Raw genomic sequence first — 14,271 nt, forward strand, 5'->3', positions numbered from 1 at the left:
CATTTGATAACAGCCACTCTGTCTGGGTCTTGTATTGCTGATAGCAATCTTTTGATGTGACCCACGGCTGTGCCAGCTGCTGTCATGAAATTTCTGAGGTGCCATAGGGCCCCGAAATCATGTACCACTCCAAAGGCATACCTAGAATTTGTGTATATATTAGCTGACTTACCCTTGGCCAGTTCACACGCTCTGGTTACGGCGACCAGCTCAGCAACTTGTGGCTGAGTGCGGTGGGCCCAGGGGCTCAGCTTCTATGATACCTCTGTCATCTACGACTGCGTATCCAGTACACAGGTCTCCCGAGTCCGTCTGTCTGTGGCAACTACCGTCAGTGTAAAAAGTAAAATCTACGTTTTCCAGTGGGTTGTCACTAATGTCAGGTCTCGCAGTGAAAGTCTGGTTCAGATATTCCATACAATCATGCGTATCAGTGTCTGCACTAAATCCTCCTTCACCATCATTCTCATCCTCCACCCTTTGTGCCTGTCCAGGCACACTTGGCAGATAAGTTGCAGGATTTAGTGAGCTGCATCTCTTTATGGTGATGTTTACAGGGGCAATTAGTGATAATTCCCACCTTGTAAACCGCGCAGATGAGACATGTCTGGTTTGGGCAGAGTTCAATAAGGCTGATACTGCATGAGGTGTATGGACGGTCAGGTTGTGTCCTAACACTACGTCTTCGCTCTTACTCACTAGCAAAGCTATCGCTGCAACACTTCGCAAGCATGTGGGGAGAGACCGTGCTACAGTGTCCAACTGTGCACTGTAGTATGCTACTGGTCTGCTGGCATCACCATGTTTCTGTGTTAAAACACCTACCGCACACCCAGCACTCTCTGTACCGTACAATTCAAAGGGTTTCCCATAATCTGGCATACCTAATGCAGGTGCCTGTGATAGGCACTGTTTAAGTCTCTCAAATGCCAGTTTGGACTCATCTGTGTGCGAAATCCGATCTGGTTTGTTTGAAGAGACCATCTCTTGCAAGGGTAAAGCCAGTATGGAGAACCCTGGGATCCAGTTTCGGCAGTACCCACACATTCCTAGGAAAGTGCGGATCTGTTGCTGGGTTTGTGGAAGAGTCATGTTGCGAATCGCTTCTATCCTATCAGCAGTGAGGTGTCGTTGTACTTGTGTCAAGCAATGCCCCAAATACCTCACCCTTTTACTGCACAACTGTAATTTATCCTTTGAAACCTTGTGTCCTGTCTGGAAGAGGTGAAGCAGCAGCTGCTTCGTATCTGCCAAGGACGTTTCAAATGAGTCAGAGCACAACAATAAGTCATCAACATACTGTATTAGCACTGAGCCATTTTCAGGTTGAAAGGATTGCAAACAGTCATGCAGTGCTTGGGAGAAGATACTTGGGCTGTCAATGAAGCCTTGGGGAAGACGAGTCCAGGTGTACTGTACTCCCCTGTAAGAGAAGGCGAAAAGGTACTGACTGTCGGGGTGGAGAGGGACAGAAAAGAAGGCAGAACAGAGATCAATGACAGTGAAGTATGAAGAGGTTGCGGGGATCTGCATCAAGATGACAGCTGGATTGGGCACTACGGGGAATTGACTCTCAACTATTTTGTTCACCCCTCTTAAATCCTGCACTAGCCGATAACCCCTCCCCCCACTCTTTTTCACAGGGAAGATGGGACTATTGGCAGTGCTGGACGTCCTGACTAGGATGCCCTGTTGTAGCAAGCGCTCTATGACGGGGTACACTCCTAATTCCACCTCTGGTTTCAGAGGATACTGAGGGATTTTTGGAGCTATCCTACCATCTTTTACTTGCACTACTACTGGAGCTACATTCGCCATCGATCTAGTGTCTTGTCCATCTTTGGTCCAAAGGGAACCCGGTATTTGTGAGATCATTTCCTCTACCTTTGATGGACACTTGTCTATAACAGCAGAGTGCGACATTAGCCTTTGAGGGGTGTCTAATATATCTTGCACTTCTTGAACGTGATTCTCGGGTATATCCAAGAAGACACCCTCAGGAGTACAATATATGACACACCGCATTTTACACAATAAATCTCTGCCGAGCAGATTAGTCGGAGCCGATGCAGCCAGCAGAAAAGAGTGTTTGGTCTGCAAGGGCCCTATCGTAATCTCTGCAGGTCTACTCATAGGGTAGTGTTGCACCGTTCCTGTTACTCCCATTGCCGAAATTGTTTTGCCCGTGGTCTTTAAATTGGTTGGAGCTTTGAGTACAGATCTGGCCGCCCCTGTATCTACAAGAAATGGTTGTAGTGTTCCTGCTAATTTGACCAAGACCTCAGGTTCATTCCCAGGGCCAGCGATCAGCTTCACAGGCTGCAGACTACAGGTGTGGCCTAACCTCTATTGGGGCCGTGGACCCACCCTTTGGGCGTTGGCGGCTATGATATGTGAGGGGGATAACGGTAAGTCTTCGGGGGCTCGCCAGTCCTCCCGTGGTGGGTACCTCCTTGTTTCCCCTCTATGCGGCTCGTACTCTCTCCTGTATGATCCCTGATCTCCTCTATGTGTATAATTACTTTGCTCGTGTTCTTGTCTAGGGGGTCTGAATTTTTGTGTGCTGTTACAATTTCTGGCATAATGCCCTTCCCTTTTACACAGATAACAAACTCTTGGCTTTTCCCATGTGTCAGGGGCCTGGGGTTTTGGTCGAGTTGGTGCTCCTTCCAGTGCTTGGATGCTCATCACCATCAACCGCTCCCCTTGTGCCTCCCCGGTTTTCTGGATATTACGGTCGTGCTCCAGTGCTGATTCCCTAAGTGCAGTCACCGTAATACCCCTCCAGTTTGGCATAGAAGTTTGCACCCTGGTTTTCAGTGCCTCCTTCAATCCCTCCATTAATACAGAGATAGCTACTTCCCTGTGGTTGACATTGTCTCTAATATCCTCAACCCCAGTGAATTTAGCCATTTCCATCAAAGCTCTGTGGAAATATTCGGATGCCAGTTCATTCTCTTTCTGTCTTATGGAAAAAATCTTATTCCATCTAACTACGGCTGGGAAATACAAACCTAGTTGTATATTGATTTGCCTGACATTCTCCTGATTGTAAGCATCAGTGAGTGGCACTTCTGCATCTAGGTTGCAGTCTGTAATAAATTTTGGGATGTCAATGTTAGAGGGGAGACTCGCTCGCAACACCGTCCGCCAATCTTTGTTTGTGGGTTCTTGGGAAAGTCCTAAATCTCTTATATATTTCTGGCATCCGACTAAATCCTTTCTGGGGTCAGGGAATTCTGCCATAATTGACCTCAGCTCCATACGGGACCAGGGATAGTACATTGCAATGTTCCTGATTGGGGTCACCCCCTGAGTGTCAGTTCTCCCGTTAGGGACTGCAATCACCCTAACTGGATGCAACTCAACCACATATTTCTTGTTTGTCTCTACAATACGGGGAGTCACTGTTTCTGCATAATGGACGGTACCGTACTTACCAGTCGCCACGATCTCATCTGCCCCTCACTGGCTGATGTGGCCACTGCCCTTGGTGGTTGGGCAATGCCCACCCTTGTGTCGTGTATGGTGGCAGCCAGGGCAAGGGCTGAGATCATGCTAGGCTCATCCTCTACGTTGCTGTAATCTTGGGGAGAAGGTAAAACAGGGTACAAGGTACAAGCGTTAGTTTTAATACATTCGCTGCGCATTTCCCTGACCTCTACCTTTGTATCATTGGTGGTGACACTCTTCTCTCCATCAACATATGGTGGTGGTGGTGCTGTCGCATTCACGCTTCTGCCTGGTTTGGAACTTGCTGTGCGAGCAAGCTCCCTTTGCACATCCCCCTCTTGTTGCCACAAGTTTAAACAATCTGTATGCCTTACCCTTTGCTTTCTGGATTTGAGCAGGCATATTCTAATCCTTACATTGTGTAGTACCTCTGGATCAAAACTACCTATCCCAGGAAATGATGCTTTATCCCCCACAGTCATTCGTGTCCATTCATCACAAAAGGTCTCAGTGTAGGGACCATACTTCCCCCACATTACCAACCGAGCTGACCCCATGGGTCTCAAGTCTGCTGTCTGAACCCTGACTGGGGAACGTCCCTGTGTTGTGCACTTGGCTCCCATTGTGGACCTTTTTAACACGGGAAAACTTCCTAATATGCTCCAAACACAGTAGTCTAACGGTGGAAGTCCTCAAAGTTCTTCCACTAACTTCTTCTGCTCCGAGTACCACGGATCCGCCCTATTTAGCAGACACGCGTAGCCAGTGCAGGCCCTACTTCGGCCTATATCCCCTGGGCCTTTAGGAGTAACTTACCGTACCCAGTGAATATCTGCCTAAAAGACAATTTTTACACAAATCACGCTTGCATGTGCTTTACACAACGCGTATGATGACGAGATGTATGCACAAATATGCAAAACTTCGTATCACGTTGCGCCACGTATTGCTCACACAACCGTGCGGTCCAATCGTACCGCTTATAGACACTTGCTATCTATAAGCTGTAGGATCACTGGAGTCTTCACACTGTGCTCCAAAACAGCCGGAGTGTAATACCAAGAAAAAAAACCTTTAAAACAACAACTTCACAAAGCTTTATCACACTCCGTTGCACGTGTTCACCTAGACCGTGCTCACCAAGTTCACCGAGTTCACTAAGTTCACCAAGCAGGGTTCAATACATTCACACCTTTTTCGGCCCACACTAACACTCAATAGTTTTCTGATCAGAAAAATATCCTTTCCTGTTAACTGATAGCTTTCCCCAGAGGTAACACACTTTATCAATGTTATTCTAATCTGCGTTTGAAACCGGATAGTTATGTGCTATTTGTAGATAAACATCTACTACTCCGCTTTAAATTGAACTATTGTGTGGTTTGTCCTTGGCGTTAGCGAACTTACGCAACTTGCGTAATTACGCAACCGCACGTGCCTTTTCACGCTTGTGCGCGCTCACGTACTTTGTCCGGGCCACGTGTACAAAAGTGCGCCCGCACTAAAACAAATCACACAGTATAAATGTGAGCGATATAAACTATTGTCGCTCACGAACACACCCCACAATTGCTCTGTTTAACCTAAAAGACTAGGCTAGAGCTGCGTTTTGTGTTCTTACAACTATATCATTAACACGGTTACTTCAAATGTATATAGCAACACAGATGTATCCGGTTTCACACAAACCTATAAATGACCGTTATGTCAAAGTCGAAAAATATAGTGATTCACAATGCCTTGTACTAACCCCAATGCACATGCCCGCTGCTCGTGCACCCACTCCCCCGTGCGTACGCATCCCCTCAGGTTGCGTAAGGGACGCTCCGACGTCTCCTGCGCATGGAGATGTGTATTTACGGCGGAGTTTGTGAGCGTCTAGCGAGCGACTCGATCGCAACATATCTAACCTAAACAGTGTGTTTTATAGATAGTATTTCCCTTAGCAATGTCAGCAAGTATGTTTAGTGTAAAGGGTTCGTGGACATGGGGATCCCTCTTTGCATGATATGAAGGGTCAGACAAAGGTTGAACGGTGGTGTTTAGTATCCAGCTGTAGAATATTTTAATAGTAACATTTCAGTGTTGGTTAGGAAGAGATTGTTCGCTCCTGCGTATAGTTATGTTTAAAAGTAGTTTATGGACATTTACTATATTTGCGGTTCATTATCCATGCGGAGGGAATCCTGAGGATACCTCCCACCTGAGCAGTTGGAAATAGACACAGCCCACCTGTTCGAATCCACCTATGACCTTTTGTTATAATGCAGAGACACATTCCTGTGTCCAATGAACAATGAGATTGTAGGGACCATTGTATCGTACTGTATGCAGTGTATATAAAGGCCACCATTGCTGAACCAGGACTCACTCTCTCTCTCTACAAAGGTTTTCACACTGAAGGCTGAGGGCTGGTCCAGGACGCGCTTGCGAATCATTCCCACGTGTGTAAGTTTCTCTGTAGCCATTTAGTTATTCTTTATGTACGCCATTCGTTCTCATTTTGTTATCCTTTAAGTGTTTGCCATTTTATTCTCTTTGTGTTTGTTCTGTTTGCGATCGTTCGCTATTGTACACATTTATTCTGTTTAGATATTGATGTTAGGTCTGTAGTGTATAAGCTGTAACTGTTTTTCCCCTTTTTATACTAAAGAATCTTCTACGAAGGTGTTGGAACCTTACCAGGTCTTGTGTGTTTCACCAGTTATTGTAAAGGGTTTCTGAGCGTCTCAATCGCTCAAACAGCTTTCATATTATCAAGGTCAATAAGCGTTACATTGTGGTAATATTACAGTACTAAGGTTTACAGTATAAGCATACCCTTACAGTGTGTTGTTAACAAGGTTTACTGTGTGTCATTTAGTGAGCGTCAGCGCCGCTCGTGTCTCACTCTCACGGCACAGCGTCCGCTACGCCAACAGCGTAGCAGTACGGTACTCGGGCCGCCTATAGCGTTCTCGATACTAAGCGTAAGCCCACGGCCTAGCGTCTGCTACGCTAAGTGCGTACCCTTACGGTACTCCGTGTGCCAATTGCGTACTTAGTCCATAATAAGTATATAGCTTATGTACAAAGGTAATATTTGACTTTATCAGTTATAACCTATGGCAACAATATGTGGGATGGATGCTAAGTATGGGTACGCTGTGTGCGCCTTTACGCAAGGTTACATGTGCAAAAGAAAAAACAACAAACTTTTAAATGGCTTTTTTTTCCTTTGTCCTTGCGGTTCACGCCAGCATCCCTAACCAATGCAGTACAGGCGCGGTTCAGCAGCACAAGATAGCTCAACACAATATAATAATGCTAATCCACCCTTGCTGCTGGCAAGCGCCTGTAATGTTGTGCAAAAGCCGGGTATGAGACGAGCCGGACGATGCCGTCAACTGAGAAGTTCGATAGACTACTTGGAAAGTAGCCACTAACCCCTATTGCACACTGTAACTGAAGCCGCTGCGGCCGCTGTAATAAATCCTTTACCTACGTACTCTGTCCCCAGTTAGCGTACACAGTCCCGTACTGTGCACGCACTTTGCGTACACACGCCGGAATAGCCGTGCAGCTTACACTCAGTGCATACACACAGACCGACACGCTGAGAGCACGAGGTAGCTCTAGGTGTGGCAATTACACTATACAAATGCTCAACAGAAACTGAATGCGACACCAGTATTTGATTGTATGTTGTGGTCCAAAGCAGCAACAAGTAATAATATATTTCTAAAAGGGGGTTACAATAAGTTAAAATATAAATGGTACAACACAATAAAATTCAATAACAGAGAGAGAGTCACACCCAATGATACGTACGTTTGTTCGCCTGTGCAACCCGGATCCGGTCCTCTAGTCGTTCTGGCAAGATGACCTTAGAGCAAGAGAGAGAGAGCGACCGGCCCAGGTGCAAGGTTTATATACCCTTGCCCAAAATACAATACAATGGGGTTGTATGCTCTCCACCGATTGGTTGGAGGGATGGTCGTTTACAGTACAGGAGAGGTCATTGGTCGGTTTGAAGATATGGGCGATGCCTTGATCCAGGGGTGTGTACTGCTGGTCAGCTCTGGATTCCCACCGCATACCAAGTACATAATAAACACAAATATACCTTTAATCTGCCTTTGCGAATAACTATTCGCAACGACAAGCGATCTTCTCCAAACCAACACCGGATTATTACTCATAATTATCCGAACACGTAGATACCATGCATGATGCTCTGATCAGCTACTGTCCCCTCGCATACTGTAAAGGTGTATAATTCCCTTGTTGTGCCTTGCAAATAAGTAAAAGTTGCATGAGGGGAAAGGGGAGACTATGTGCAATGTGTGCACCAAGTTTGGGAAACATGCAATGTGTGACAGATATTTCCATGTTCATTATGTTACCCTGCCATGCTATCTCCAAGCAACATGATCCTACACATGAAATGACCAACCATTCTCAAGATACACACAAATATATATATATATATATATATATATATATCCATAAGTGTTTCCCTGCTATTATATCAAAGGTTTTCTAGACTCCAGGCTGCCTGTAGTTAATAATTTGAAAACGCAGGCTTATGTGTATCTATTGGGATATTTGTCTCCCATTGTTCTGGCTCCCACCAAACGATGACTTGTTCGGTTTGTGTTGTCTTCAGTATACACTCTGAAACAATAAGGATAACTAGAGATATTTACTTTCCTCACAGATCAGGGTGCCTGTTTCATGATCACAAACCTTTGCGTAAACAAGACATGTCTTGATATTTTCAAGACATTGTTTTAGAAGAATGTGTATGTGTGGTTTGATTAGCTTGTGTGTGAACAGTAACTTGCCTTTGAAGATTACAGTCTGTACAAATTCTGTACTATAAGGATTGAATATGGAACATGGCTTTGGGGGCCTTTCTATGCGACTGTGTATGTCACCGTATTTACCCACACCCCACGCTAATACGCAGGGCTTCACGAGCCAATGTATGCAGCGTCCGGGTGTGCGCACGCACGGCTAATACGCAACCGCACAGAAGCCACTCTGAATGGTGTCTGTATGTGTAGTGCGGGTTTGTAATATTTTCCGACTTCGACAGGTCCTTGCTGAAGAAGATCGCTTCTTAGCGGTAGAGGCCAAGGGTCTTTGACTGACATGTCCAGAAGATTCGCATACCACGCCCTCCGAGGCCAATCCGGGGCAATCAGAATTGCCTGGACTCCTTGATTCCTAATTTGCTTGAGCAACCGTGGGAGCAATGGAATCGGAGGAAACAGGTAGACCAGCCGTTAAGTCCAAGGCGACGTCAGTGCATCCACTGCCCTCGCCTGAGGATCCCTGGTTCGTGAGCAATACCAATGAAGCTTCTTGTTGAGTCGAGAAGCCATCATGTCTATTTGTGGGCAGCCCCACCAGTGGATGACCTGCTGGATGACCTGATGGTGGAGGCCCCACTCCCCCGGGTGGAGATCGTGATGACTCAGGAAGTTCGCTTCCCAGTTGTCAACACCCGGAATGAAGATTGCCGACATTGCTCTTGCATTTGTTTCCGCCCAGAGGAGTATCTTTGACACCTCTCGCATGCAGGCTCTGCTTTTTGTCCCTCCTTGCCGACTGATGTATGCCACTGCTGTGGCGTTGTCTGACTGTACTTGGATTGCATGATCCTTGAGCAGAGGAGAGGCCTTGAAGCAGAGCTTTGTAGATCGCCCGAAGTTCCAGAATGTTGATCGGAAGGAGGCTTTCGAGGGCTGACCACCTGCTCTGGAACTGCGCCCTTTGGGTGACAGCTCCCCATCCACTGAGACTCGCATCCGTCGTGAGGAGGGTCCAATCCTGAATCCCGAAACTCTGGCCCTCCAGTAGATTGGAGGACTGCAGCCACCACAGGAGGGAAATCCTGGCATGAGGTGACAGCAGTATCATTCGGTGCATCTGAAGATGTGATCCGGACCATTTGCTCAGGAGATCCAGCTGAAAAGTTCTGGCATAGACCCTTCCATATTGGATAGCTTTATATGAGGCGACCATCTTCCCCAACAATCTTATGCAAAGATGGATGGACACTCGAGTAGGTCGGAGTATCATGCGGACCATCTCTTGAAGTGTTCTCACCTTGTCTTCTGGTAGGAACACTTTCTGGGCCACAGTATCCAGCAACATCCCCAGGAACAGGAGCTGCTGAGTCAGCTCCAGGTGGGACTTCTGTAAGTTGAGGATCCACCCATGGTGTGACAGAAGTTGGATAGTGCGTTCGATATGGAGCAGCAAGAGCTCCCTGGATCTTGCTTTGATCAGAAGATCGTCCAGGTAAGGAACAATATTGACTCCCTGGACCCGGAGCTTTGTGAACACTCTCGGAGCTGTGGACAAGCCGAAGGGTAGTGCCTGGAATTGGTAGTGATTGTCCAGCAGGGCAAACCTCAGGTACTCCTGATGAGGCGGCCAAATCGGAATATGGAGGTAGGCATCCTTGATATCCAAGGAAACCATGACTTCCTGTACAGTACTTCCAGGCCCGCAATCACCGCACGCAAGGATTCCATTTTGAACTCGAAAACTTTCAGGTAAAGATTCAAGGACTTCAGATTCAAAATGGGCTTTACCGAACTGTCCGGTTTCGGCACCACAAACAGGTTAGAGTAATAACCCTTGCCTCATTGTGGTATTAGTACTGGAAAAATTACGTGGGACTGGACCAACTTTAGTATGGCCTTTTGCAACGTGACCTGCATATCCTCCTAAGCTGCTAAGCTTGATTTGAAAAATCTTTGGGGAAGAGCACAGTCAAACTCCAACTTGTAGCTTTGAGAAACGGGATCCATGACCCAGGTATCCTGGCAGGAAGCCTCCCAGATGCGGCTGAAGAGACGCAGTCGAGCTCCCACCTCGAGATCCCCTCAGGGTGGGGGGCACCATCAAGCTAAGGCCTTAGTGGCAGAACTGGTGGTCTGTTCCTGAGAGTTGGTGCTTGCAGGTTTTCTTGACTTACCTCTGGTGCCTCTAGTCGCATTGGAGGCACCTCTAGCCTTAGATCGAAATCTGTTAGACCAAAAGGACTGTACAGACGACCCCGGGTAGGAGCTTCTCGTCGGCGGGGCCCCACAGGGGAGAAACGTGGATTTCCCAACCGTAACTCTGGAAATTCAGGTATCCAATTCAACCCCAAAAAACCATTCCCCTGAAAATGGGAAGGATCCAACACTGCGTTTGAATTCCGCGTCTGCTATCCACTGATGTAACCACAGGGCCCTGCGCGCTAACACTGCCATGGCAGTTCCCCATCTCCTTGAGCGAATCACTGAGGACGCGTGTAGTGTCCTGAATGTGCTTTAGGAGTGTCACCATAGTGACCAGGGGCATAGCCCCGGAGAGGCCCTTCTGAATTTGAGTGGCCCATGAATGAATGGCATGGGTCATCCAGCAACCCGCAATGACCGGCCTTTGCTATACACCTGCTGCCATGTAAATAGCTTTGAGTGTAGCTTCTATTTTCCTATACCCAGGATCCTTTATGGTAAAGGAGACCGGGGCAGGCAGCACCGCTATTTTGGACAGTCGAGAGACTGATACATCAACCCCCGGGGGTTTCTCACAAAATTTTCTACCTGCAGGAGCAAATCGGAAGGTGCGCAAAAACTTTTTGGACTCTTAGGGAAATCAGGGAAAGTGACATTAGGCTTGCTTTGTGTAAAGAAAAACGACTGCTGTGACGCAGTGTCCTCTAGAGGGAGCTTTAACACGTCCCGTATAGCCAGAATTAGAGGTTCAATACCCTGAGCAGAATCGGTATCCCCACTAACGGGGTCCAAGTCCTCCCCATCCTCCTGTATATCGTCACAGGTGTCAGATAGTAGAGCAGGCAAACCACGCTTTTGTGGTCCTGCATGAGAGGAGGGGGCTGTGTAACATCTGCCCTAGCAGCTAAATATGCAACAGTCTGTTGTAGTAGCTGAGTTTTCTGTACATTAGCATGAGCTGGGATGTCATATCAGACATCATATTTTTAAAAGACCCTAGCCATGCAGGCTCTGGACCCTCTCCCCTAGCCCCTTCACCGATTTGTGAAGAATGGCTGCACTGTTCACATGAAACAGAATCAGAAGATAATGGAGAGAATCTGGTGTCGCATACACTGCACAGCTTGTGTTTACCCATGTTTCACAGTAAGCACAATAACATACACATACACACAGACAGTAATATATTTCAAGCCTGCCCTTGAGAGGAGACACAAAGAGAGAGAGGGACACCAGCACCCCCCCAGCTGCACAGCCCCAGAGCTGACAGCTAACTATATCACAGTAAACACTAATAAATTCTGTCCTGTAGAGGACCTAGATAGTGTACAATAGCGGCTTTCCCCCTTTCCTACACCCTGTACCGGTTTACCAGCGTGTCGTGTGAGGCAGAAAGCGCCGTGTGTGCTGTCTGTGGCTGCATTAAGCAGAGAAATGCCTCTGGTCCCGCTCTGAGGTAGCTCCGCCCCCTCTAATGGCACCGGAGCTACAGTGATTATTTATACTGGCAATGTCTCCTGTTTGCTTAAAAACATCACACAAGGGCTAGTTCAAGCGACTGGTAGCCAGTCTACACGGGGGACCCTAGCGGGACCTCCCCAGGAGGGTCCCGTATGCAGTGCCTACGTTCAGCTACACTTTGTACCGGGGGACCCCCCCAGCGGGGCCCCCGGTTTGTACTCACCCCAGACGTCACCTTCAGGCAGTGTTAGGGATGTGCGGCGTGCTGCGATTGTAACAGCCAAGGTGCAGTGCCCCGCTGAACAACAACCTCTCAGGACCGGAGTCCTGCAGCGGGGAAGCAGCTCTGCACCTTGCAAGGTGACGGCCCCTACCCCCCTAACTCCCACAGTGCAGGTATGCTGTTGCCCAAACAGCATACCGAAAATAACAAACATTAAAAAGAAATTGAAGAAAAACTCTCTGGAGCTCAGAGATGTGCATCATCTCCTGAGGGCACTTTTTTCTAAACTGCCTGTGGGAGGGGGCATTGAGGAGAGGAGCCAGCACACCCAGTGAAGAAATTTAAAGTGCACCGGCTCCTTTCGACCCCGTCTATATCTACCGTACTAGATTCCCCCAATAGAGAAATCTAGTTTTACCAAATACAGTACAAGGGATTTCAGTATAATGCAACTAAGCAACCAGCAGGATGTCTAGGCAGGGTCTAGGAAGTAATTGGGTCCCCATCCATGGGTACAAGGGAGATTAGCTGCTAGTGCCCCTTCCTGTAATTAAATTAAACTTGTATTCCCTGGTTAAGCCTAATGGCAGGTAAACACTAGACGATTTGCTTTGTGATTGATATCGCCTAGTGTTTCCCCTACCCTCCCATGCGGCCAAAATAGTGCATATGGTATTGTTCAGGGACGTCACGCGGCGGCCTAGCCCCGAATATGCAGTTTTGGATGATAAGTCCAAAATGACCTGCATGCACAGCCGTAGGAAGGGGCCGATAACGATGCACGGGAGCGTGCATTGGCCGTAGCATACACACTGGTTGATATTTTAAACAATATCGTTCAGAAGGGTGAAAATTAGCGTTATCGTCTAAAATATTACAAAGTGTGTATGCACCTTAATAATGATAGTACCGCACCACCTGTACTAGAATAAATCCTGGGTCATCAGTTGAATGCTAATGATAATACTAGAATAAAAGAAATATATTTAACTTATGCGTCACATTCTCCTTGGGATTGTGGTTTTATTATTTCTCCTGTAGTATTACTAGATTCCAAAAGAATAACATTTTAGGTAAGTATTAATTATGAAGTCACTTTTTAAATGATTTGGTTGGGGGGGGATATTTTGTTATTTTAAAGAACGCATGGTTAATTTATAATTTTACATGACAGGACAATACTAATATTGTCATTTTGAAACAGGTCACAAGATTCATATAATTGGAAGTAGTTATTTACCCAGGAGCCCACCAGCTTCCTTGCATGGGAGGGGCCTAATGCTATTCAGCTTTCCCAAGTGTTTGTATTTATTAGAAGGGTGCACCCCTCCATGAAGAGGTAGTGAGGAAATACAGGTTGAGTATCCCATATCCAAATATCCGAAATACGGAATATTCCGAAATACGGACTTTTTTGAGCGAGAATGAGATAGTGAAACTTTTGTTTTCTGATGGCTCAATGTACACAAACTTTGTTTAATACACACAGTTATTAAAAATATTGTATTAAATGACCTTCAGGCTGTGTGTATAAGGTGTACATGAAACATAAATTAATTGTGTGAATGTAGACACACTTTGTTTAATGCACAAAGTTATAAAAAATATTGGCTAAAATTACCTTCAGGCTGTGTGTATAAGGTGTATATGTAACATAAATGCATTCTGTGCTTAGATTTAGGTCCCATTGCCATGATATCTCATTATGGTATGCAATTATTCCAAAATGCGGAAAAATCCAATATCCAAAATACCTCTGGTCCCAAGCATTTTGGATAAGGGATACTCAACCTGTATAGGGAAAATCTGTATTTCATTAGTCACATTGGGTATTAAATGAAAAATACTTACTAGAGTCGTGGGATCTGCACAAGCCATCGGACATTGTTAGAATGCACTTTATGATTGACCGCCCAAAAAGCTAGACTGTCCCATTCTTTGCGAGAACGACCATATATTGAAAGACGCAGCTCTGCATTCTGATATTTACTCTCTTCCAGATCTGACATCACTTCCTACAAAACATGGACAAGAAGAGTGACTTTATAGTTCACCCTGTCTCAGAAGATGACCAACAAGGGAAAATGATATTGCAGTCATGTACAAATACATATTTTTAAATTTCTATTAACA

The 14,271-nt window shown here is 46.3% G+C and overlaps 1 protein-coding gene across 5 annotated transcripts in view; it reads right to left on the reverse strand.

The window, feature by feature from the left end:
- AMPD2 (adenosine monophosphate deaminase 2) overlaps positions 1-14,271 on the reverse strand; it is a 253,015-nt gene that overhangs the window by 63,010 nt on the left and 175,734 nt on the right. For all 5 annotated transcript variants that reach the window (XM_063955193.1, XM_063955197.1, XM_063955194.1 and 2 more), the window contains exon 12: positions 13,990-14,153. In XM_063955193.1, coding sequence (XP_063811263.1) covers positions 13,990-14,153 — 164 coding nt within the window. The remainder of the gene's footprint in view (positions 1-13,989; positions 14,154-14,271) is intronic.

The sequence above is a fragment of the Pseudophryne corroboree genome, chromosome 2 (assembly GCF_028390025.1).
Source record: "Pseudophryne corroboree isolate aPseCor3 chromosome 2, aPseCor3.hap2, whole genome shotgun sequence".
Taxonomy (NCBI): Eukaryota; Metazoa; Chordata; class Amphibia; order Anura; family Myobatrachidae; genus Pseudophryne; species Pseudophryne corroboree.